Below are 25,187 nucleotides of genomic sequence, written 5' to 3'. Positions count from 1 at the left end.
GCATTGATTAACCTTTTTTTTTTTTGCACTTCGACTCACGTTGGTTGAGCGCCCTCCACTTCTTTCCATTATCAATATTTATTTACAGACACTGTAGTATACCACGGTCTAATCATGCTTAAGTTAATTTCATACTCAAGTTAACTGCCACGTGATTCTCCGCCCATGTAGGCAGCCTACTCTATTTCAATGAGACTGCACATACTAGGCACACTTGAACTCTCACGCCTAACTAGCAGTGAATTCTGAGTGTGTGAATAATGTGAAAAATATGTGATTTTAATATAATAGGTAGGCTAACGCATACAAAGCAGAAAGAGGAATGTTTCCAAATAATCTGTGGAACAAAAAAAATTATTCATCCCAAAGTCGTCTGTCTGACCGGCAACTCCCTCCAACCACACTGATCTCAAATCAATCAAATCAAATCAAATTTTATTTGTCACATACACATGGTTAGCAGATGTTAATGTGAGTGTAGCGAAATGCTTGTGCTTCTAGTTCCGACAATGCAGTAATAACAAGTAATCTAACTAACAATTCCAAAACTACTGTCTTGTACACAGTGTAAGGGGATAAAGAATATGTACATAAGGATATATAAATGAGTGATGGTACAGAGCAGCATAGGCAAGATACAGTAGATGGTATCGAGTACAGTATGTACAAATGAGATGAGTATGTAAACAAAGTGGCATAGTTTAAAGTGGCTAGTGATACATGTATTACATAAGGATACAGTCGATGATATAGAGTACAGTATATACGTATGCATATGAGATGAATAATGTAGGGTAAGTAACATTATATAAGGTAGCATTGTTTAAAGTGGCTAGGGATATATTTACATCATTTCCCATCAATTCCCATTATTAAAGTGGCTGGAGTTGAGTCAGTGTCAGTGTGTTGGCAGCAGCCACTCAGTGTTAGTGGTGGCTGTTTAACAGTCTGATGGCCTTGAGATAGAAGCTGTTTTTCAGTCTCTCGGTCCCAGCTTTGATGCACCTGTACTGACCTCGCCTTCTGGATGATAGCGGGGTGAACAGGCAGTGGCTCGGGTGGTTGATGTCCTTGATGATCTTTATGGCCTTCCTGTGACATCGGGTGGTGTAGGTGTCCTGGAGGGCAGGTAGTTTGCCCCCGGTGATGCGTTGTGCAGACCTCACTACCCTCTGGAGAGCCTTACGGTTGAGGGCGGTGCAGTTGCCGTACCAGGCGGTGATACAGCCCGCCAGGATGCTCTCGATTGTGCATCTGTAGAAGTTTGTGAGTGCTTTTGGTGACAAGCCGAATTTCTTCAGCCTCCTGAGGTTGAAGAGGCGCTGCTGCGCCTTCTTCACGATGCTGTCTGTGTGAGTGGACCAATTCAGTTTGAACTTAAAACTTGCTACCCTCTCCACTACTGTTCCATCGATGTGGATAGGGGGGTGTTCCCTCTGCTGTTTCCTGAAGTCCACAATCATCTCCTTAGTTTTGTTGACGTTGAGTGTGAGGTTATTTTCCTGACACCACACTCCGAGGGCCCTCACCTCCTCCCTGTAGGCCGTCTCGTCGTTGTTGGTAATCAAGCCTACCACTGTTGTGTCGTCCGCAAACTTGATGATTGAGTTGGAGGCGTGCGTGGCCGCGCAGTCGTGGGTGAACAGGGAGTACAGGAGAGGGCTCAGAACGCACCCTTGTGGGGCCCCAGTGTTGAGGATCAGCGGGGAGGAGATGTTGTTGCCTACCCTCACCACCTGGGGGCGGCCCGTCAGGAAGTCCAGTACCCAGTTGCACAGGGCGGGGTCGAGACCCAGGGTTTCGAGCTTGATGACGAGCTTGGAGGGTACTATGGTGTTGAATGCCGAGCTGTAGTCGATGAACAGCATTCTCACATAGGTATTCCTCTTGTCCAGATGGGTTAGGGCAGTGTGCAGTGTGGTTGAGATTGCATCGTCTGTGGACCTATTTGGGCGGTAAGCAAATTGGAGTGGGTCTAGGGTGTCAGGTAGGGTGGAGGTGATATGGTCCTTGACTAGTCTCTCAAAGCACTTCATGATGACGGATGTGAGTGCTACGGGGCGGTAGTCATTTAGTTCAGTTACCTTAGCTTTCTTGGGAACAGGAACAATGGTGGCCCTCTTGAAGCATGTGGGAACAGCAGACTGGTATAGGGATTGATTGAATATGTCCGTAAACACACCGGCCAGCTGGTCTGCGCATGCTCTGAGGGCGCGGCTGGGGATGCCGTCTGGGCCTGCAGCCTTGCGAGGGTTAACACGTTTAAATGTCTTACTCACGTCGGCTGCAGTGAAGGAGAGACCGCATGTTTTCGTTGCAGGCCGTGTCAGTGGATATTGTCCTCAAAGCGGGCAAAAAAGTGATTTAGTCTGCCTGGGAGCAAGACATCCTGGTCCGTGACTGGGCTGGATTTCTTCCTGTAGTCCGTGATTGACTGTAGACCCTGCCACATGCCTCTTGTGTCTGAGCCGTTGAATTGAGATTCTACTTTGTCTCTGTACTGGCGCTTAGCTTGTTTGATAGCCTTGCGGAGGGAATAGCTGCACTGTTTGTATTCGGTCATGTTACCAGACACCTTGCCCTGATTAAAAGCAGTGGTTCGCGCTTTCAGTTTCACACGAATGCTGCCATCAATCCACGGTTTCTGGTTAGGGAATGTTTTAATCGTTGCTATGGGAACGACATCTTCAACGCACGTTCTAATGAACTCGCACACCGAATCAGCGTATTCGTCAATGTTGTTATCTGACGCAATACGAAACATCTCCCAGTCCACGTGATGGAAGCAGTCTTGGAGTGTGGAGTCAGCTTGGTCGGACCAGCGTTGGACAGACCTCAGCGTGGGAGCCTCTTGTTTTAGTTTCTGTCTGTAGGCAGGGATCAACAAAATGGAGTCGTGGTCAGCTTTTCCGAAAGGGGGGCGGGGCAGGGCCTTATATGCGTCGCGGAAGTTAGAGTAACAATGATCCAAGGTCTTTCCACCCCTGGTTGCGCAATCGATATGCTGATAAAATTTAGGGAGTCTTGTTTTCAGATTAGCCTTGTTAAAATCCCCAGCTACAATGAATGCAGCCTCCGGATAAATCGTTTCCAGTTTGCAGAGAGTTAAATAAAGTTCGTTCAGAGCCATCGATGTGTCTGCTTGGGGGGGGATATATACGGCTGTGATTATAATCGAAGAGAATTCTCTTGGTAGATAATGCGGTCTACATTTGATTGTGAGGAATTCTAAATCAGGTGAACAGAAGGATTTGAGTTCCTGTATGTTTCTTTCATCACACCATGTCACGTTGGCCATGAGGCATACGCCCCCGCCCCTCTTCTTACCAGAAAGATGTTTGTTTCTGTCAGCGCGATGCGTGGAGAAACCCGTTGGCTGCACCGCTTCGGATAGAGTCTCTCCAGTGAGCCATGTTTCAGTGAAGCAAAGGACGTTACAGTCTCTGATGTCCCTCTGGAATGCTACCCTTGCTCGGATTTCATCAACCTTGTTGTCAAGAGACTGGACATTGGCAAGAAGAATGCTAGGGAGTGGTGCACGGTGTGCCCGTCTCCAGAGTCTGACCAGAAGACCGCCTCGTTTCCCTCTCTTTCGGAGTCGTTTTTTTTGGTCGCTGCATAGTATCCACTCCGTTGTCCTGTTTGTGAGGCAGAACACAGGATCCGCGTCGCGAAAAACATATTCTTGGTCGTACTGATGGTGAGTTGACGCTGATCTTATATTCAGTAGTTCTTCTCGACTGTATGTAATGAAACCTAAGATGACCTGGGGTACTAATGTAAGAAATAACACGTAAAAAAACTAAAAACTGCATAGTTTCCTAGGAACGCGACGCGAGGCGGCCATCTCTGTCGGCGCCGGAAGTCTCCTTAGGCATCCTGCAGGAATGCAGCCCTCTAGTGTAGTCAGTACACAACACTATGCTCATCAGATCATCAGGATCTTAGCAGGATCTTATGCTCATCAGGTCTTAGCAGGATCAGAAGGTGACAGGGGTCCCAGCAGGGTCAGACAGCCAGGGATGACCAGTCTATGAAGCTCAGGTGAATTCTGCCGTATATTAACAATATCAGTGAATGATACAAAAAGTTCCATCTTGAATTGATGGCTAGACCTACAGTAGCTACAGGACAGCAGTTTAATCTTAAAGCTACAATCTGGGTTCATGGACAAACGGTAATTACACTTATTGAACCAATGATTCTATTATTGGATAATATAATGTACACCAAGGTAATTATGCCTCATTTTAGGAGGATCAGATGGTGACAGGGGTCTCAGCAGGGTCAGGCAGCCAGGGAAGACTAGTCTTTGAGGAGGTGATGTGAATATTTGCAGATACAACACTTTATCCTCTCTGTCTAGCAAACACTGGACAAGCCAGATGCTATTTTACGGCAGTCTGTCAAACCTCCAAACTTGATTTCCAAACTGCATGAAGGGTTGATAGAGGCTTTTCCCGATGACACAAAACATGTAAAACAAAAATGTGAGGAAGACCTGGTGAAGCTATTGATGATAATGAATGGATACAGATGTGTTTGAATGCCCAGTCATGTTCGTATCATCTCAGACATAAATTACTGCAGTTTAAGACCATCCATAAAACTTACTATGTGCCAGTGAAACTGAATTACATGCACTCAGAAATGTCCTTCCTCTGCTGGTGTAACAGTATAGCTTCCGTCCCTCCCCTCGCCCCTACCTTGGCTTGAACCAGGGACCCTCTGCACACATCAACAACTGACACCCACGAAGCATCGTTACCCATCGCTCCACAAAAGCCATGGCCCTTGCAGAGCAAGGGGAACCACTACTTCAAAGTCTCAGAGCAAGTGACGTCACCGATTGAAATGCTATTAGCGTGCACCACCGCTAACTAGCTAGCCATTTCACATCGGTTACACTGGAGGTGTAAAACACAAAAGGGGCCATATTTGCATATGTTATGGTCTTGTGAAAGCTGTCTGAATTCTGGCAAAGAGTTATTTTGTTCTTTTATCGCAGCATGTCTACCGATTCTCCCTTCTCCCTCTTTTTGTTTGCTTAGAAATGTTGATACTGGAGACTGTTATCTGAAGAAACTGTGTAACTAAGCATTCATAGCAGCTAAGAAATGCATTACCATTAATTTGAAGCTTGGTTATCCTCCCCCTATGTCAATTTATGTATCACTAGATTTGATTTATTACAAGATTAAGGCTATACTATATGGAATACAGTCCGAATAAAGGAGTATGTATTGAAAACATGCCCAAGTTAGGGGATATACCCATTTAGGCAATCCCTAGCTGCTGGGCTGCTCAGTCTTGGCCCTGGAGGTCTGCTGTCATGTGGGGTGTCTCTCTCGCCTTGACCTAACACACCCGACACCAATAAGATTCTAAAGCTAAGTGCGGTGTGTTGGTTTGGGGCGCAGCAGTGTGGTGGACCCATAGGGACAGGATGGGGAGGCCCAGCTCTTTTGTGTGCAAGTAAAAAAGAGCACTAAAGTACTATTAGTCCTATGAGATTAATTATATGGAGGATTTGCTGTTTCTGTGTGTAAATGTATATTTAAGATGTATGTGGTTATTTTTTGTATTTTGTATATATTTTTTTTTTCAAAATCAAAGGTGTGAACTGCGAATGAAATTGTGTTGGGAGAGAGTTGAGTTATTGACTAGTCTGGTGGGGGTCTAGAGTGCAGGCGGCTTGTGCAGGCTGGTCGATCTGGCTGAAATTTGATATAGAGGATGTCTTAATAAAGCCAATCAAAACTCTTTGTATTTTTTTTCTTCAATAGTTGTTAATTTGTTAGGCTATTGGTTCAATACCATTGGCATAAGGAGAGTCACTACCTATCAGGTAACTTGTGTGAGAGCTTGCTGAATAAGGGGGAAACACCCCACGTGGACCTCTCTTCTGTCATCACACCATTTATTATTCAACTTGTATGGGATGGTACATACCTTTCCCACTATGTGAACTCAGGGGAGACCATAGCAGCACAATGACAGATGAGGTGGTGGTTCTATAATCTCTCAACTGACTGAATGTCAACAAAGCAACTGCACATGTAAAACATTTATGAAAAGGGGCATACCTAGGGGCATACAAAATCTCCACTGACCTTTCAAATCCTGTCACTTAATGAATTATATATTTATTCAGTTATATGGAAAGTATCTAGAACAATACACAAGAGGTTGAAGCACGAGCTAAAATAAACACGTGTACTAATGTTGACATTTGCCCATAGGCTTATCTCATTTACATATGGAAGCGAAACGTTTTATGCAAATAAGCTGATTGGACGTGCGGCATGAGAGCGCCTTACGCTCGACCCAGTGGTGTCGGATTTCACCGTGAGCAGGCGAGAGAGTGGCAGCGGTGGATCGCTTTATTTATTTTCTGTAAAGAGTAGCGTAGCGACTGCCCAATGCGAAGTACACTAAACCACGCAGGTTACAATAGCCAGGCGCCTACTTTGGTATGATACTTTGGCGGTCAGCGATGGAAATCATAGACACGGGCAGTGTGATTTTAACAGCTTACCATTCATACTCACCGTCCAGGATACATTTGGTGGATGAGGGCTGTGCGACTCCGCTGGCTCCAAGACACTCTCCTTGCAGGTAACTGGTACGCCAACTAATCTTTGTTGTTGAAAAAAAACTACAGGAGAAATTAACAAGATGTATATGAACTGTTTAACAACTACCATGGTGTTAGTATCCATATTCTTTGATGTAGCTTTTAAACAAATAGGACTGGGTAAGGTGCTCTGTGAGCGTGGGAAAAAAATTGGGTCTCCGCAATCAGTTTACTGCCTCTCTACTTGCAGTGATGATGAGTAGCCTAGCCTAGATCTATCCAAAAAGCTTTAAAGATGTTAATGCATTTATGGAATTGTTGCATTGGTTTCTACTGAAATGTCTTGATGGTTTCTGTATACAACCACCATATATATGGGATTGCAATAAGAAGACACACTATTGGATGCAATAAGATGACACTCTATTGGATGCAATAAGAAGACTCTATTAAATGCAATAAGAAGACACTATTGGATGCAATAAGATGACATGCTATTAAATGCAATAAGAAGACACGCTATTGGATGCAATAAGAAGACACGCTATTGGATGCAATAAGAAGACACGCTATTGGATGCAATAAGAAGACACGCTATTGGATGCAATAAGAAGACACGCTATTGGATGCAATAAGAAGACACGCTATTGGATGCAATAAGAAGACACGCTATTGGATGCAATACGAAGACCACGCTATTGGATGCAATAAGAAGACACGCTATTGGATGCAATAAGGAGACACATGCAGGATGATGTTACTTGCTGGCACTGATTTTTGAAGTCAGTTTTACATTGTAGGTTCTGATGGGTATAGGCCAGGATTTGGGTATGGTTACCTGACCTCAAATCAACAATTTGAACAGCAGGATATCTCAAACTGTTCCGTCCTTCCCTTGATTTGGTTTGTTGCCTAATGAATACGACCGTGGATTGTTTGGACTGCAAACTGACTTAACCTAGCTGTGTGTATGTTAAAGTTGGCTGTATTTTACGTCATTGGCAGAGCTACATTAATTTGACTTTGAACTGGAATAATTATTGATGGAGTGCTCTGTGTCTGTTATGGTGTTTGGAGTTGGAAAGTAACCACTGTACTGTAAATGTAGTCTTCAGACAACTTTCATGGTCTCTCTGGCTCTTTCCCCATTCTAACTATGAATTAATTACATCAACTGTGTGTGTGTGTGTGTGTGTGTGTGTGTGTGTGTGTGTGTGTGTGTGTGTGTGTGTGTGTGTGTGTGTGTGTGTGTGTGTGTGAATATTAGACCAAAAGAAGGAAGATTAAATATTACTTGTACTTATATACATTTTATTGAACCTAAATCAGACCATGAGCCAGGAAAATGAACTCGCGCACATCATTGACTAGATGTTCTGTTATTTGAACACTTTCTTTAGAATTCACTCTATTTCCAAGGATCTGTGTGAGAGCTGTTGACTTGTACGGTGGTGGGTACAATACATCATGTCTGTGCTGACAGTATGTTCCATTTGCTGCCCCACCTGAACAACTCAAGAACATCTAATCTCCCAGTATGGCCAGTTTGCCCAGATGCTTGCTTTGTTTGGCCACTTGTCCCCAGTGTGCGTGCGCATGTGTGCCTGTGTGTCATCGGGGGATGATGATAGTGATGTCAGCCCCGAGCTACCCAGGGTCAGGCACCGATAAAGGAGACAGCCTTGTCTTGTGTGGCATGCCAAAAGGTTGGCGCACCCACATCCATTAGGTCTGAAAATATTTACATTATCCGAGACACATTTGGTGTTTACCCTTAGATATTTTGAGGTCCTTAGATATGTCAAATCGGTCTTGCTCTTGAATTAATTTATGCTTTTTTTGTGTGAAAGATTATCTGTTTTTCTGTGGGTGTTATGGCGGAAATTGTCAAAATATTTTGGGGTGATCATATCTGATGGCGGTTGTGTGTTGATAAGACAAAAACTGCTACCTGTTTTCACATGGAACTATGCTTTGGCTACCAGTACAAGGTTAGATAAATATTAAGGGCATGGTGGTTCTCTGTCTCTCTGCTGTTTATACAACTGTATCAGAACAGACAGTAGGCAATCTCTTATGTTCATTTTGTATGTATCTACTGTATGTACTGAAGCAACTAACAGAGGAATACTTTTTTACGACAACCATTAGTCATTATGAGTGATTCCGTATGAAACCAGGACAAAAAAATAAGTATCTCTGCTACTTTTTAAAGTTTTGATCCAATTTGTACACATTACCAACAGAGTGAATGGGAAAATAGATTCAAAATGTTCGCCCTCTGTTGGTGATTTGCTAAATGTGTCATGATACAAGTAAAAGGTGGGCTGTGATGGGTTACATAGCCTATTGTGCCAATTTCTCTGTATAAAATGGGTCATCATTTTAATAATAGCAAATATCCCACTCTGGAACTTTTACATGGCTGTAGAGTATATTATGTTATGTATATTATGTTCTCTATATAGATCGTTTTTTTTTTTCAAGAATTAATAAAAAAATATTTTATTTTAAAATTGTGTGTATATATATATATATATATACACACACACACACACACACACACAAGTATGTGGACACAATTTCAAATGAATCGATTTGGCTATTTCTATGGCTTTTCATGGCCGAGCAGCCGCACACAAGGCTAAGATCACCATGCGCAATGCCAAGCGTCGGCTGGAATGGTGTAAAGCTCTCTGACATAGAACTCTGGAGCAGTGGAGATGTTTTCTCTGGAGTGATGAATCACACTTCACCAACTGGCAGTCCGACTAACGAATCTGGGTCTGGAGGATGCCAGGAGAACGCTACCTGACCCAATGCAAAAGTGTCAACTGTAAAGTTTGGTGGAGGAGGAATAATGGTGTGTGGCTGTTTTTCATGGTTTGGGCTCGGCCCCTTAGTTCCAGCATACAATCACATTCTAGACGATTCTGTGCTTCCAACTTTGTGGCAACAGTTTAGGGAAGGCCCTTTCCCGTTGCAGCATGACAATGCCCCCGTGCACAAAGCGAGGTCCATACAGAAATGGTTTGTCGAGATCGGTGTGGAAGAACTTGACTGGTCTGCACAGAGCCCTGACCTCAACCCCATCGAACACCTTTGGGATTAATTGCAATGCTGACTGCGAGCCAGTCCAAATCGCACAACATCTGTGCCCGACCTCACTAATGATCTTGTGGCTGATTGGAAGCAAGTCCCCACAGCAATGTTCCAACATCTAGTGGAAAGCCTTCGCTGAAGAGGGGAGGCTGTTATAGCAGCAAAGTGGGGACCAACTCCATATTAATGATCTTGGTATGAGATTTTCGACCAGCAGGTGTCAACATACTTTTGAGAGAGGGAGAGATGTAGCACCTACAAATGAAACATTATGGAGTCTTAAAAAGGCCTGGGAAAGGCCAAAATGTCATAAATATGCCAACTTTGATTCAGTATTTCTCAATTAGGCTTTTAGATGCAAATGTCAATAAACCTTCAAAGGACCATTCTATGGATAAAATTTAGTGAATAATAAAAAAATTATTGTCCTGGTATGCAACCACTCTTATGCCGTTATCATCATGCCATTATCATCATGCCATTATAGTCATGCCATTAAAATTGGATTACTATTCATCTCAAGATTTGAGAAATAACTTTTAAGCAAGGAGAGTCTGTCTAAGAACAGAAGTCTGTCTGGAATCAAGTTTGCCATATTACACCAGGACAATTCATCAAAACATCATTGACACTCACTGCTTTAGCTGTTATAGTTGTATTTCATCCAGGCCACTGAAGCCAGTGCTTTTGGGAGGGGGTTAGTCTATTTTTAGGAGAGCTCAGCTTTCACTCTTGACTGCTTTATTGGCCCACTTCATGAACCATTTGATTTATAGTCTCAAATGAATCTCCCTATCAAACACTGTCTGAAGTGGCACAGAAGGTAACGATTGTTGGCCACATAAATCAAAGGCTATTTATTGTAAAGGACACAGCTGGTCATACCACCACGACTGATGATGTGATAAAATAGAAAAGTGGCACAATTTTTTAAAATCATTGGATCAGATAAAACAGAGGAGTGTGCTGCTATACACTGAGATTGTGTGTGTCTCACTTCCAGGTAACATAATTCCCACCTGCTAAAGGCTGGAGATGTTTGTGTGTGTGGGTCTGTGTACCTTTTGATGTGTGTGCTGACGTTCGTTTCAGCACCGGCACGTGGGTAGGGGCATTTGGGTCACCGGCAGGATTACTTTCAAAGCTTATTCCCATAGAGTTGTGTGTGACACACAATGGTAACCTCTGGTACTCGGGTGTCTCCCTATGAATGTGCCTATTGTAGCCGGTGAAAGACAAGCTCTCCGCTCTCAACCGCCTTTGTGATAATTAGTGGTATTGATAGCTGCAGGGTGTGCTGTTGGGACTACAGAGCTGTTTTCTCACACACTCACACTACTGACATCTGTGGACATCCATATTGGGTGGCTATTTTTGGTGTTTTGAATACTTTTTTGGGGGGGGTGACTGTTTTGGCCTTTTGAACGACTGTGTTCTGGTTTTAGATGACTGTATTTGGATGACTATTTTAGGTTTGGATAACGTTTAGATGAATGTATTTAGCTTTTTGGATGACTTTCCTATTTTTGGGTTATGCACATTCAATGACTGACTTTGTCAATAAACTCTTTAATCGAAAAGCCATCCTGGCGCCAATCTATTTACAGTTGAAGTCGGAAGTTTACATACACTTAGGTTGGATTCATTAAAACTTGTTTTTCAACCACTCCTCACATTTCTTGTTAACCAACTATAGTTTTGGCAAGTCAGTTAGGACATCTACTTTGTGCATGACACAAGTAATTTTTCCAACAATTGTTTACAGAGATTATTTCACTTAATTCACTGTATCAAAATTCCAGTGGGTCAGAAGTTTGCATACACTAAGTTGACTGTGCCTTTAAACAGCGTGGAAAATTTCAGAACATGATGTCATGGCTTTAGAAGCTTCTGATAGGCTAATTGACATCATTTGAGTCAATTGGAGGTGTGGATGTATTTCAAGGCCTAACTTCAAACTCAGTGCCTCTTTGCTTGACAAAATGGGAAAATCAAAAGAAATCAGCCAAGACCTCCGAAAACAGTTGTAGACCCCCATGGGAGCAATTTCCAAACGCCTGAAGGTACCACGTTCATCTGTACAAACAACAGTATGGAAGTATAAACACCATGGGATCACGCAGCCGTCATACCGCTCAGGAAGGAGACGCGTTCTGTTTCTTAGAGATGAACGTACTTTGGTGCGAAAAGTGCAAATCAATCCCAGAACAACAGCAAAGGACCTTGTTAAGATGCTAGAGGAAACAGGTACAAAAGTATCTATATCCAGCTCAGCAAAGAAGAAGCAGCTGCTCCAAAACCGCCATAAAATAGCCAGACTACGATTTGCAACTGCACATGGGGACAAAGATCGTACATTTTGGAGAAATGTCCTCTGGTCTGATGAAACAAAAATATAACTGTTTGGCCATAATGACCATCGTTATGTTTGGAGGAAAAAAAGGGGATGCTTGCAAGCCGAAGAACACCATCCCAACCGTGAAGCATGGGGGTGGCAGCATCATGTTGTGGTTGTGCTTTGCTGCAGGATGGACTGGTGCACTTCACAAAATAGATGTTATCATGAGGATAGAAAATTATGTGGATATATTAAAGCAACATCTCAAGACATCAGTCAGGAAGTTAAAGCTTAGTCGCAAATGGGTCTTCCAAATGGATAATGACCCCAAGCATACTTCCAAAATTGTGGCAAAATGGCTTAAGGACAACAGAGTCAAGGTATTGGAGTGGCCATCACAACACCCTGACCTCAATCCTATTGAACATTTGTGGGCAGAACTGAAAAAGCATGTGCGAGCAAGGAGGCCTACAAACCTGCCTCAGTTACACCAGCTCTGTCAGGAGGAATGGGCCAAAATTCACCCAACCTATTGTGGGAAGCTTGTGGAAGGCTACAATTTAAAGGCAATGCTACCAAATACTAATTGAGTATATGTAAACTTCTGAAAGAAAAAAAACTGAAATAAATCATTCTCTCTACTATTATTCTGACATTTCACATTCTTAAAATAAAGTGGTGATCCTAACTGACCTAAGACAGGGAATTTTTACTAGGATTAAATGTCAGGAATTGTGAAACACCTTAGCCAAATACATTTAAACTCTGTTTATGTAAACTTCCAACTTCAACTGTATGTCCTATACTTCAACAAACGTGTCAGTTGTCGATGGTAGCTTTTCTGTAAAACACTTCCCATTTCAATGTAGGGAAATTCCACGGTGACAGAGTGATGTTGAGATGAACTTCTTTCACTTTAAAATGTATGCCAAACAAAATCTTTGATTGCTAAGTTTAACAAACTATACACCGATATGCAGAAGCCTACTTTTAACAATTGCCACATCATTTGACTAAAACACACTTGAGGAACAGTGCAGATGCTAAGTTTAGTAACAGAATGACAGTCAAATCTCCCTTAGTTTGTGACCATGTTTTAAAAAATAATGTTAAATATCTATTCTGAATTAAGATTCGAAGAAAGATTGTGGTGTCAGCTATGATATGAAAAATATCTTTCTGTTATGTTTGTTACTTAGTACAGTAAGTGAAGTATGTTTTGTCCATATAAATTACATCAAATTGATCAGAAATAAGTCATTTACAACATGAACAATTGTAGCTGGAAACGGCAGATTTTTTATGGAATATCTACAAGGCGTACAAAGGCCCATTTATCAGCAACCATCACTCCGGTGTTCCAATGGCACATTGTGTTAGCTAATCCAGTTTAACATTTTAAAAGGCTAATTGATCATGAGAAAATCCTTTTGCAATTATGTTAGCACAGCTGAAAACTGTTGTGCTGATTTAAAGAAGCAATAAAACTGGCCTTCCTTAGACTAGTTGAGTATAAGGAGCATCAGCCTTTGTGGGTTCAGGCTCAAAATGTCCAGAAACAAAGCACTTTCTTCTGAGACTCATCAATCTACTCTTGTTCTGCGAAATGAAGGCTATTCCATGTGAGAAATAGAACAGAACAGCGCAAACTGGCCCTAACCAGAATATAATGAGTGGGAGACCTCAGTGCACAACTGAGCAAGAGGACAAGTACATTAGTGTCTAGTTTGAGAAACAGACGCCTCACAAGTCCTCAACTGGCAGCTTCATTAAATATACCTGCAAAACACCAGTCTCAACGTCAACAGTGAAGAGGCGACTCCGGGATGCTGGCATTCTAGACAGAGTTCCTCTGTCCTGTGTGTGTGTACTTTTTCCCCATCTTAATCCTTTCTTTTTATTGACCAGTCTAAGATATGGCTTTTTCTTTGCAACTCTACCTTCAAGGTCAGCATCCCGGAGTCACCTCTTCACTGTTGACATTGAGACTGGTGTTCTGCGGGTACTATTTCATGAAGCTGGAATCTTTAACGTGGAAAGGGGAAAAAGTAATATTATTAGTTTTTCACAAGCAAATCAAGATGGGCTATGAGCTGAACAGTAGACTATTTATACTGGCATGTTTTATTTACGAGATAAATTGGACCATGCCAACTGCCAGCCACAAAAGAAAATCAGCCAGAATGTTTTTCGATATGTTGTAAATTTGAAAATGAATTATGCCCTTATTTCAGATTACTCTGATGTTTGTCAAAAGGGGCGGCAGGGTAGCCTAGTGGTTAGAGCGTTGGACTAGTAACCGGAAGGTTGCGAGTACAAACCCCCGAGCTGACAAGGTACAAATCTGTCGTTCTGCCCCTGAACAGGCAGTTAACCCACTGTTCCTAGGCCGTCATTGAAAATAAGAATTTGTTCTTAACTGACTTGCCTGGTTAAATAAAGGTAAAATAAAATAAAAAATTACTCTGATGTTTGTCAAAAGCTCTTGACGAATACCGCGAGGACGATACGTAAAGCTTATTAAAGATCAGTGATACGATCAAGAGCAGTGTGCGGTTTCCTTCCTCTTTTTCCTCATCTTATCCGGCTGTTGCCATGCACCTGCAAAAAAGATAGCTCTGATGTGTGAGTGCTTTTTGACCTTTGAATTTGACTTTGCAAACCACAAGAGGGCTTAATGGGAGTCTATTTCTTTGGAGCCTAGACTTATTTTTAAATAACTTAGCCTACCTCAGCCAGTTATGAGTCTTATCAGCCTTATCAGGCCTACTTATATTTGCAACTGGTCAAAAATGTATCATCCTACATAAAACAATAATTTAAAGAAAAACAGTCTGCACATTCGAACTAAAACAATGTAACTAAAAAGAAAGCGCACATTTGTAATTTCCAAAAGTAATTGGAAAGGTAGATACAAATTATGTATGACATTGTGGTTACAATAAAGAACGTAGCCCATCATACAAATGATTCCAATGAGCAGGACAATAGACTTTTTATAGCCCTGCTACTGTTGTGAAAATCCCTCAACTTGCAATGTATTCAATGCTAAAGTACTCTAAAGAGTTACATTTCTAACTCAAAACAGCATTTATTCATCAACATCTTTATGCTTTCGTTAAATCTTCTTGATCTTCTTCCTTTTTTTCTGTAGCAATTTTGAGCAAATTGCTCAAGGGCAACGGCTGATTAGTCTGTGAAGATGATGTTATTGAATGTCTTGGCAGCTTTGATCCATACCTGGGCCTGCAGGACACAACATTCTTTGTTTATCATTGGGTCAAAACTACAGAACAATACAAAACAAGCAAACACACATGGTTAATGTTCTGAGAATATTTTTTAAATAATATATATATAAATACATTTAAACAATCTTACTGAGCCGTGATGCCTGCAGATTACAGATTGCCTTTGCTGGTCACTCATCATCTTCATTCATCAGTGAGTCAATGGCTTGAATAGTCATTGACTCACTCGCGCGTTGAAAAGTGAAGAGATGGCGTCACAATCCATGCCAGGCACACCTTTGAGCTCTGGAACTCCACCTCCGACAAGCAGAGTTAACATATAGTATGTGGTGGGTTCGTCAGGTTTTTGGTTCACCCTGACATTTCCATTCCTCTTCTGACAACAGAATTCAACCAACTGCTCATAGGGCACAGCAAGGACCGCCCAGACCGTTATGCTGTTTTGCTATTCCAAGGATGTATAACCGAAGAGAGATACCACGAGTGGGCACAGAATACATAGCCTTCCCGCTGTGGCCGTCTATTTCAGCACCGTTTTCGCTCTGCTCTGAGACAAGCATGGAGAAACTAAAATGTTCAAATATTCCATGATATTCTTAAGATATGTGTTGACTGAATATAAGCAAGTGATGTCTGCTAAATAATCAAGTTAGATTTCTCCAGAAATAAATTATTCTAATAACTGGCTTTATTTACAAATTAGTGAGAATATCTCACCCCATGTTCAAAAATTGCCTTTTTGTCGCTCACTCTAGGTTAAATGAAAACTAAATCTCCAAAATGTCCTTACTTTTTAAACAAAGCGATTATTATTATTATTTATTATTATAATAATTATATATAATGATATATATATATATTATAATTATATTATTATTATTAATGATATAAAAGCCCCTTAGATATTCTCACAGATCCTAACGGAAAATGCCCCTTAGATATTAATAAAGAGTCATCCAATCCTCTAAATGTAATTATTGGCAGAGAGTCACATCATTTAAAAATATATTTTTAGATATACTGTTAAAAATAGTGTAGGTCTTATTTATTTAAAGAGCATATTGAAGTTAAAAGCAAAAGCCTACAACTATTTTAGCACTGTTTCATGCTGTTCTGAGACAAGTACGACACAGGGATTCTTTAGCTAATTAGCCCAGTACTGTACTGCCGGATATCACGTTGTACAGCGCCAAATTTTCCGTTCCATCCTAACAGAAACCCAGAGGGTTTTTCGTTTTTTCATGGAATAGGTACACCATAATATTAATCTAATTAATTAAGCAAGTACCAGTCAAAAGTTTGGACATACCTACTCATTCTACATACCTACTCAAGTATATTTCTATATTTTTACTGTTTTCTACATTGTAGAATAATAGTGAGACATTACAACTGTAGCAGGTGTAGCCCATCATGCAAATGTTTCCTATTAGCAGGACAATATACTTTTTATTACCAGGCTACTGTTGCAATGTATTCGATGCTAAAGTACTCTAAAGTGTTACATTTCTAACTCAAAACGGCAGTACAGTAATTATTCATCAACATCTTTATGCTTTCGTTAATAAAATAACAAGAAAAAGGACATTCAAATGTGGATGTTTATATTTAACTTAATCTCCATTTGGGTATTGGTTAGACAAGAATAAGAAAATTAGGGTGCAGAAATGTATGCTCTTAGTGTAACCTTTATTTAACTAGGCAAGTCAGTTATGAACAAATTCTGATTTCAAAATGCAGATGTTGATTTACTTATGGATCTATAACGAATTACTATGGGGATCAATATCACTGATTTACAGAAATATTGGAATAAAGTTGTCCCTTATGTAAGGAATTAGACTTTTTTAATCATTATTTTATTAACGAAATGTGTTTATTTATTTATTAGGCTACCGTGCAGTCTACAATAGATACTGTAGTTAACAGTATCAGATGTTGATTGTTATGGATCCATAACGAATTTCTATGGAAATAAATTTCACTAATTTAGAGAAATATTGGAACAAAGTTGTCTAATGAAGGCCAACAATTGAGAATCCTCTAGTCCTGTAGCCTGCTCCCAAATGTCATGTTGTACATCGCCATATTTTCCATTCCATCCTAACGTAAACCCTGGGTGTTTTGTTTTTCTCTGAATAGAAACACCATAATATTAATCAAATTAATATATTTCTTTAAAATCAATCCCATATACTATGTTATTACAAAAAAGGTTTTAACTTCTCTGATAATGCCAATACGGACTACTATTAAATGCTTTTCAAAGATGCCCTCTGGTGGTCAAACTAGCATTAACTTGAGGTAACAGAAAAAATGGCTGAGAATTAAATGACGTGCCACAGAATGCTGCGGCAGCACTTAAGGTGTGCTGCAGAATGACGCAACGTTTAAAGGAGGAACCACTGTAAAACATGACTCTCCTGTAGAATTTGTAAAAAAAAAAAAATATTGTAGAATACATTCTATACATTATACTGGATTAAGCGTACATTTTTGTTAACTGTAATTTTGTTCGTTATGTTCCAACACTCCATGTTGCGCCAATATCAGTTATTCTTACTCTTGGTTCCAATAGTTTATTTTTTTTCTAAGAGGTTGTCAGTTGGACATGCTCTCTGCAAGACTTTGTATATCTTTGTATATCTTTCTTCCATGTTATAGTGTTCTTAACTATGAGATATTAATGTTCTTAGCGCCATCCTTTTGAAATCAAATACGTTAAGATTCTGGGGATGAGCATGCGCATCTTCAATATGTACCCATTGTTCCTCTTTAGTGCGTTTTAACAATATGTCGCAAGTAAAATCCTTGGGTGGCAAGTTGACACAATTCCAAATCTGGAAGGTTAAAACCCCCTCATTTTGGGACACTTTACTATTTATTTTATGAGTTTATTTGCTCAGATGAACTCTGTTATGGCCGAGTATACTTTTTCTTCGGTGGGGTAATTTGTATTACCGAAATTAAATATAAAACTTTGGGAGCCAAGCATTCTATAGAAGTTTATTCTACCTGTAAGATTTCTGGGAAGATTATTCCATTTAATTAGAAATGCTTTCATGTTGACTAATGGGATAAAGTTATCTTTATATCACAGGAGGTTGGTGGCACCTTAATTGGGGAGGACAGGCTTGTGGTAATGGCTGGAGCGGAATTAGTGGAATGGATTGTTTCTATGTTTTTGATGCTTTTCCATTTGCGCCGTTCAAGCCATTATTGTGAGCTGTCCTCCCTTCAGCAGCCTCCACTGCTTTATGTTTTTGTTGTTTGTTGTCACTTTTATAGAATACGGCTTTGTAGTAATATAAAAAACTAAATAGTCTCAACAGCAGTGATTGCTGTAGATCATTAATTATTATTTTTTGTTTTCCTATTGCCATTATTTCTGTTTTTTCAATGTTAACTTTATATCCTGAGATTTTTGAATATATTGAAAACCTTTTTAGTAAAGGGGACATTGAGTTTTCAATATTGGTCAGGTATATCAGGAGATCGTCTGCAAATAAGTTTAGTTTATATTCGTCTTTACTGATACATGTTACGTTTGGGTCCAGTCTAATTTTTTTCTGCAAGCGGTTCAACTGCCAGTGCTAACAGGAGGTGGGGAGAGAGGACATCCCTGTCTCGTGTCCTTTTCTAAAGAAAATTAATCAGATAATATATTATTTGTGTATATTTTTGCTTTAGGATATTTTAAACAATATTTTTATTATTTCAGCTGTAAAGTTGAATGCTTCCAAAGTTTTGAATAGAAAAGAGGCCTTTTTGGCATCAACAGCCATTATTGATAAATCAACATTGTTTTTTAGCATGTTATATTATACCAAAACCTGTTCTTGTATTTGTTTGTAAGTGCCTATTTTTAATAAACCTTGTGATTAATATGTAGCAAGTACTTTTGCCATTCTGTTGCTTATGAGTTTTGTTATTATTTTATTGTCACAATATATTACATTTATGGGTCTGTAATCTGCAGCGAAATTTTCCCCTGATTTTAATATAACTGAAATAACTGTTTGATACATGGAACTCTGAAGCACTGAATTGAGTGATGTGTTGTCATTTGAGTAAATAGGGGTGCTACTTTGTCCCAGAATATGAAATAAAATTCTATGGGAAAGCTGTCCATCCCTGGTGCTTTTCTCCATGTGGATGTTTTAACAGTGTCTATTCTTTTTGGGTGATTTCCATTTTTCGTGATTTATTTTTTATCTGCTGATAGTTGTTTCAGTGTTATTGAGTCTAAGAAGGCTGCTGGACCAGTCCAACTGTTATTTAATTGTGATTTATATAGATTTCCGTAGAAGCTTTGAAATGTGTTATTAATAGTGTTGTTTCTAGTTAAAGCATTTGTATCCCTATCTTTTTAAAATTATAACTGGTTTGGCATGTATTCGTTTTCTGAGGGCTGTGAGGTAATAATAATAGTTCCTGTCTGGGTCTGATCGAATATAGCTAGAATTCAATTTAAAACATCAAATCAATGTGTAAGGTACAATTCAAAATGAGAAAACATCCTCCTTGGTCCATATGCTGGGAATAGGTGAAAAGGGTGTATTCTTATTTATCAGGATGCTTACACATCTGCTGTTACTACAGCAAGTTGCAGCTTAGGCCTTCCAACCCAGCTCCTCTTTAAATATTTCTAATTGTTTTAAATGTAGCTCTTGCAGAAAAAACGTCTGCTGACAATATCTTTAAATGTTCAAGAACCTTATGCTTATTTTTTCCATCATGAAGCCCATGCACATTCCATATAATACGTTACATTTGTTGGCCTTCAATTCTATACAGTTAAAGTTAACCTTGTCTGTTCCGTCTGTCATTTATTTATTTTTTATCAGACATACCATATGAGGGCGGCGGACACCCCATGGATATGGAAGAGAAATAGTATAAATACTTAGTTGTTGTATACATTACGTATTTAAAATGTGTGAACATGTAGCCTGAGCAAACATTTAACAGAAAACACACAAATAACATAAAGCAAGTACTTCTTTGTACTTTGAGGCATTATGCCTTTTTTAGGGCTTTTAACCTCCTGTACCAAGAATCTGTGGATTATGTCATTGTAAATACATTGGAGGAAGACTGCCACTTAAATACTTGTGTACAGCTCAGCGTTCAACACCATAGTGCCCTCAAAGCTCATCAATAAGCTAAGGACCCTGGGACTAAACGCCTCCCTCTCAAACTGGATCCTGGACTTCCTGATGGGCCGCCTCCAGGTGGTAAGGGTAGGTGACAACTAGATGATTTTTCAACACCGATCCTGATTATTGATTAATACCGATTAATCTGCCAAGCTTTTTTTATTTTTATATATTTGTAATGATGACAATTACAATAATACTGAATGAACAATGAACCCTTTTATTTTAACTTAATATAATACATAAATAACATCTATTTAGTCTGAAATAAATAATGAAACATGCTTAATTTGGTTTAAATAATTCAAAAACATAGTGTTGGAGAAGAAAGTAAGAAAGAAAGTAAGTTTAATATGTGCCATGTAAAAAAAGTTAACTTTTAAGTTCCTTGCTCAGAACAAGAGAACATATGAAAGCTGGTTGTTCAATATTCCCAGTTAAGAAGTTTTAGGTTGTAGTTATTATAGGAATTATGACGCGTTGACTAGGCACTATAGTATTGCCAGCCTAATCTCAGGAGTTGATAGGCTTGAAGTCATAAACAGCGCTGTGAAGCAAGCATTGCTAAGATCTGTTGGCAAATGCAGTAAAGTTTGAATGAATGCTTACGAGCCTGCTGCCACCTACCACCGCTCAGTCACACTGCTCTGTCAAATCATAGACTGAATTATAATAAACACATTAACATATATGTATTTTTCGTCTTTTTTGTATACATTTCAATATATATTCAAGCTCTTTTTAGCCCGCCTCACTCAATGTGATATGGATCTGCTATTTTTAGACCTTATAGCCAGAACCTCCATCAGAACCTAAACAGTTGGTCATTAATTGGTCATTAATATGTTAATTAATATGACTCACCAAGATGGCGTAGCAGTGCAGACGTTGTTGGTCGTTCTGCTGTGTACATTTTGTATTTTTCGTCTTTTTTGTATACATTTCAATATATATTCAAGCTCTTTTTAAATCTTTACAATAAATCTACCGGCAACCCGCCTCACTCAATGTGATACGGATCTGCTATTTTTAGACCTTATCGCCAGAACCTCCATCAGAAGCTAGCCATCAGAACCTAAACAGTTAATTAGCTACTAACTATTTAGTCATTGTTAGCCACCGCTAGCGGCCCAGCCCTGAAGCTAGCCTTTAGCCAGGACCATCTCCTGGCCTGCTCAGTGGACCCTATGATCACTCGGCTATACAGCTCATGCCTCCCGGAGTCTTCACTAACATGACCAGAATCCACTACACCACCGGATTCTTGCCGTAAACTCTGGACCTTTTCAGCGGATCATTGCTGCTAGCTAGCTGCTACCGAGTGGCTATAGTGGCTAACGCCCTTGTCCCGAAGCTAGCACCAGTTAGCTGCGAGCCAGGCGCGTCTCCCGGCTAGCAAACGGAATTACTCCAACTACAATACCTCTTTTGCAAACTGGCCTGGACCCTTTGACGCGGAGCCCCGCCGTTCCATCACGACTGGTCTGCCGATGCAATTCCATCCGTTGTGCCCTCAACCGGCTTTGCCGGACGTCGGAGCAGACACCAGCCTCAAGCTCAGGCCCTGTGTGTAGTTAACTGACCCTCTCTGCCCATTCATCACCATTTTACCTGTTGCTGTTGTCTTAGCTGATTAGCTGTTGTTGTCTTACCCTTTGTTGTCTTAGCTAGCTCTCCCAATCAACACCTGTGATTGCTTTATGCCTCGCTCTATGTCTCTAATGTCAATATGCCTTGTATACTGTTGTTTAGGATAGTTATCATTGTTTTAGTTCACTGCAGAGCCACTAGTGCCACTCAACATGCCTCAGATACCTATTTTGTCCCACCTCCCACACATGCGGTGACCTCACCCAGCATAACTAGTGTGTCCAAAGTTGCAACATCTCTTATCGTCACTCAATGCTTAGGTTTACCTCCACTGTACCCACACCCTACCATACCCCTCTCTGTACATTATCCCCTGAATCTATCCTACCACGTCCAGATATCTGCTACATTTATTCTCTGTCCCCAACGCACTAGACGGCCAGTTTTGATAGCCCATAGCCGTACCCTCATCCTACTCCTGTTCCTTGGGTAATGTGGAGGTTAACTTCTTGTTGACTGGGGGGCAGTATTGAGTAGCTTGGATAAATAAGGTGCCCAGAGTAAACTGCCTGCTACTCAGCCATAAAAGCTAGAATATGCATACAATTAGTATATTTGTATAGAAAACACTCTGAAGTTTCTACAACTGTTTGAATGATGTCTGTGAGTTTAGCAGAACTCATATGGCAGGCATTTTTCAACTCCTAGCCTATCGAAGATACAGTGGGATATTGGTCATGTTGCACTTCCTAAGGCTTCCACTAGATGTCAACAGTCTTTAGAACCTTGTTTGATGCTTCTACTGTGAAGTGGGGGCTCATAAGGGCTGTTTGAGTCAGGTGTCTGGCAGATTGCCACGAGCTCGTGACGCGCGGTCATATGAAAGTTAGCTTGCGTTCCATTGCTTTTCTACAGACAATGGAATTCTCCGGTTGGAACATTATTGAAGATTTATGATAAAAACATCCTAAAGATTGATTCTATACTTTGTTTGACATGTTTCTACGACCTGTAATATAACTTTTTGGACTTTTCGGCTGGACTTGCACGCGTGTTTGTTTGTTTTATACCAAACGCCCTAACAAAAGGAGCTATTTGGACATAAATGATGAACTTTATCGAACAAATCAAACATTTATTGTGGAACTGGGATTCCTAGGAGAGCATTCTGATGAAGATCATCAAAGGTAAGTGGATATTTATAATGTTATTTCTGACTTCTGACAATATGGCGGATATCTTTTTGGCTTGTTTGGTCTCTGAGCGCCGTACTCAGATTATTGCATGGTATGCTTTTTCCGTAAAGTTTTTTGAAATCTGACACAGCGGTTGCATTAAATAGATGTTTATCTAAAGTTCCATGTATAATAGTTGTATCTTTTATCAATGTTTTATTATGAGTATTTCTATAAATTGATGTGGCTCTTCAAAATCACCGCATGTTTTGGAACTACTGAACATAACACAGAATAACACAGAATGTACAATGAGATTTTTGGATATAAATATGCACTTTATCGAACATACATGTATTATGTAACATGAAGTCCTATGTGTCATCTGATGAAGATCATCAAAGGTTAGTGATTAATTTTATCTATATTTCTGCTTTTTGTGACTCCTCTCTTTGGCTGGAAAAATGGCTGGGTTTTTCTGTGACTTGGTGGTGACCTGATATAATCGTTTGTGGTGCTTTCGCTGTAAAGCCTTTTTGAAATCAGACACTGTGGCTGGATTAATGAGAATTGTATCTTTAAAATGGTGTAAAATAATTATATGCTTGAGGAATTTTAATTATAAGATTTTTGTTGTTTTAAAAAATTTGTCGCCCTGCACTTTCACTGGCTGTTGCCGGGGTGGGACGCTACCGTCACGAATATCCCAGAGAGGTTAAATAAGCATGACCCATTCAAAAAACTTAGAACTAAGAACAGATTTAGCCTTTGGTTCACTCCAGACCTGACTGCCCTCGACCAGCACAAAAACATCCTGTGGCGGACTGCACTAGCATCAGATTGTCCCTGCAATATGCAACTTTTAAGGGAAGATAGGAACAGAAATACACAGGCAGTTAGGAAAGCAAAGGTTAGCTTTTTCAAACAGAAATTTGCATCCTGTAGCACTAATTCCAAAAAGATTTGGGACACTAAAGTCCACGGAGAACAAGAGCACCTCCTTCCAGCTGCCCACTGCACTGAGGCGAGGAACCACTGTCACCACCAATAAATCCACGATAATTGAGAATTTCAAAAAGCATTTCTCTACTGCTGGCCATGCTTTCCTCCTGGCTACCCCAACCCCGGCCAACCGCTCTGCACCCCCCGCAGCTACTTGCCCAAGCCTCCTCAGCTTCTCTTTCACCCAAATCCAGATAGCAGATGTTCTGAAAGAGCTGCAAAACCTGGACCCGTACAAATCGGCTAGGCTAGACAATCTGGACCCTCTCTTTCTAAAATTATCTGCGGAAATTGTTGCAACCCCTATTACCAGTCTGTTCAACCTCTCTTTCGTATCGTCCGAGATCCCTAAAGATTGGAAAGCTGCCACGGTCATCCCCCTCTTCAAAGGGGGTGACACTCTAGACCCAAACTGTTACAGACCTATATCCATCCTGCCCTGCCTTTCTAAAGGTCTTCGAAAGCCAAGTTAACAAACAGATCACTGACCATTTCGAATCTCCCTGTACCTTCTCCGCTGTGCAATCCGGTTTCCGAGCCAGTCATGGGTGCACCTCAGCCACGCACAAGTTACTAAACGATATCATAACTGCCATCGATAAAAGACAGTACTGTGCAGCCAAGGATTTCGACTCTGTCAATCACCGTATGCAGACTCAACAGCCTTGGTTTCTCGGGTGACTACCTCGCCTGGTTCACCAACTACTTCTCAGACAGAGTTCAGTGTGTCAAATCGGAGGGCCTGTTGTCCGGAGCTCTGGCAGTTGCTATGGGGGTGCCACAAGGTTCAATTCTCGGGCCGACTCTTTTCTCTGTACATATCAACGAAGTCGCTCTTGCTGCGGGTGATTCCCTGATCCACCTCTACGCAGACAACACCATTCTGTATGCATCTGGCCCTTCTTTGGACACTGTGTTAACAAACCTCTAAACATCGCTGCTCTGGACGATTCTGACTTAGAATGTGTGGACAACTACAAATACCTAGGGGTT

At 40.6% G+C, this 25,187-nt stretch overlaps 1 protein-coding gene across 1 annotated transcript in view; it reads left to right on the top strand.

Annotated features, from left to right (window-relative positions):
- The first annotated feature begins 6,324 nt into the window (after positions 1 to 6,324).
- LOC110489741 (rho GTPase-activating protein 18) overlaps positions 6,325 to 25,187 on the top strand; it is a 50,401-nt gene continuing 31,538 nt past the window's right edge. Inside the window, exon 1 of the mRNA XM_021562590.3 lies at positions 6,325 to 6,618. Coding sequence (XP_021418265.1) covers positions 6,476 to 6,618 — 143 coding nt within the window. The 5' untranslated portion in view covers positions 6,325 to 6,475. The remainder of the gene's footprint in view (positions 6,619 to 25,187) is intronic.

Source organism: Oncorhynchus mykiss, chromosome 15, assembly GCF_057628025.1.
Source record: "Oncorhynchus mykiss isolate SJ-2025 chromosome 15, ASM5762802v1, whole genome shotgun sequence".
NCBI classification, from domain to species: domain Eukaryota; kingdom Metazoa; phylum Chordata; class Actinopteri; order Salmoniformes; family Salmonidae; genus Oncorhynchus; species Oncorhynchus mykiss.
This window is presented reverse-complemented; position numbering and strand designations above follow the sequence as displayed.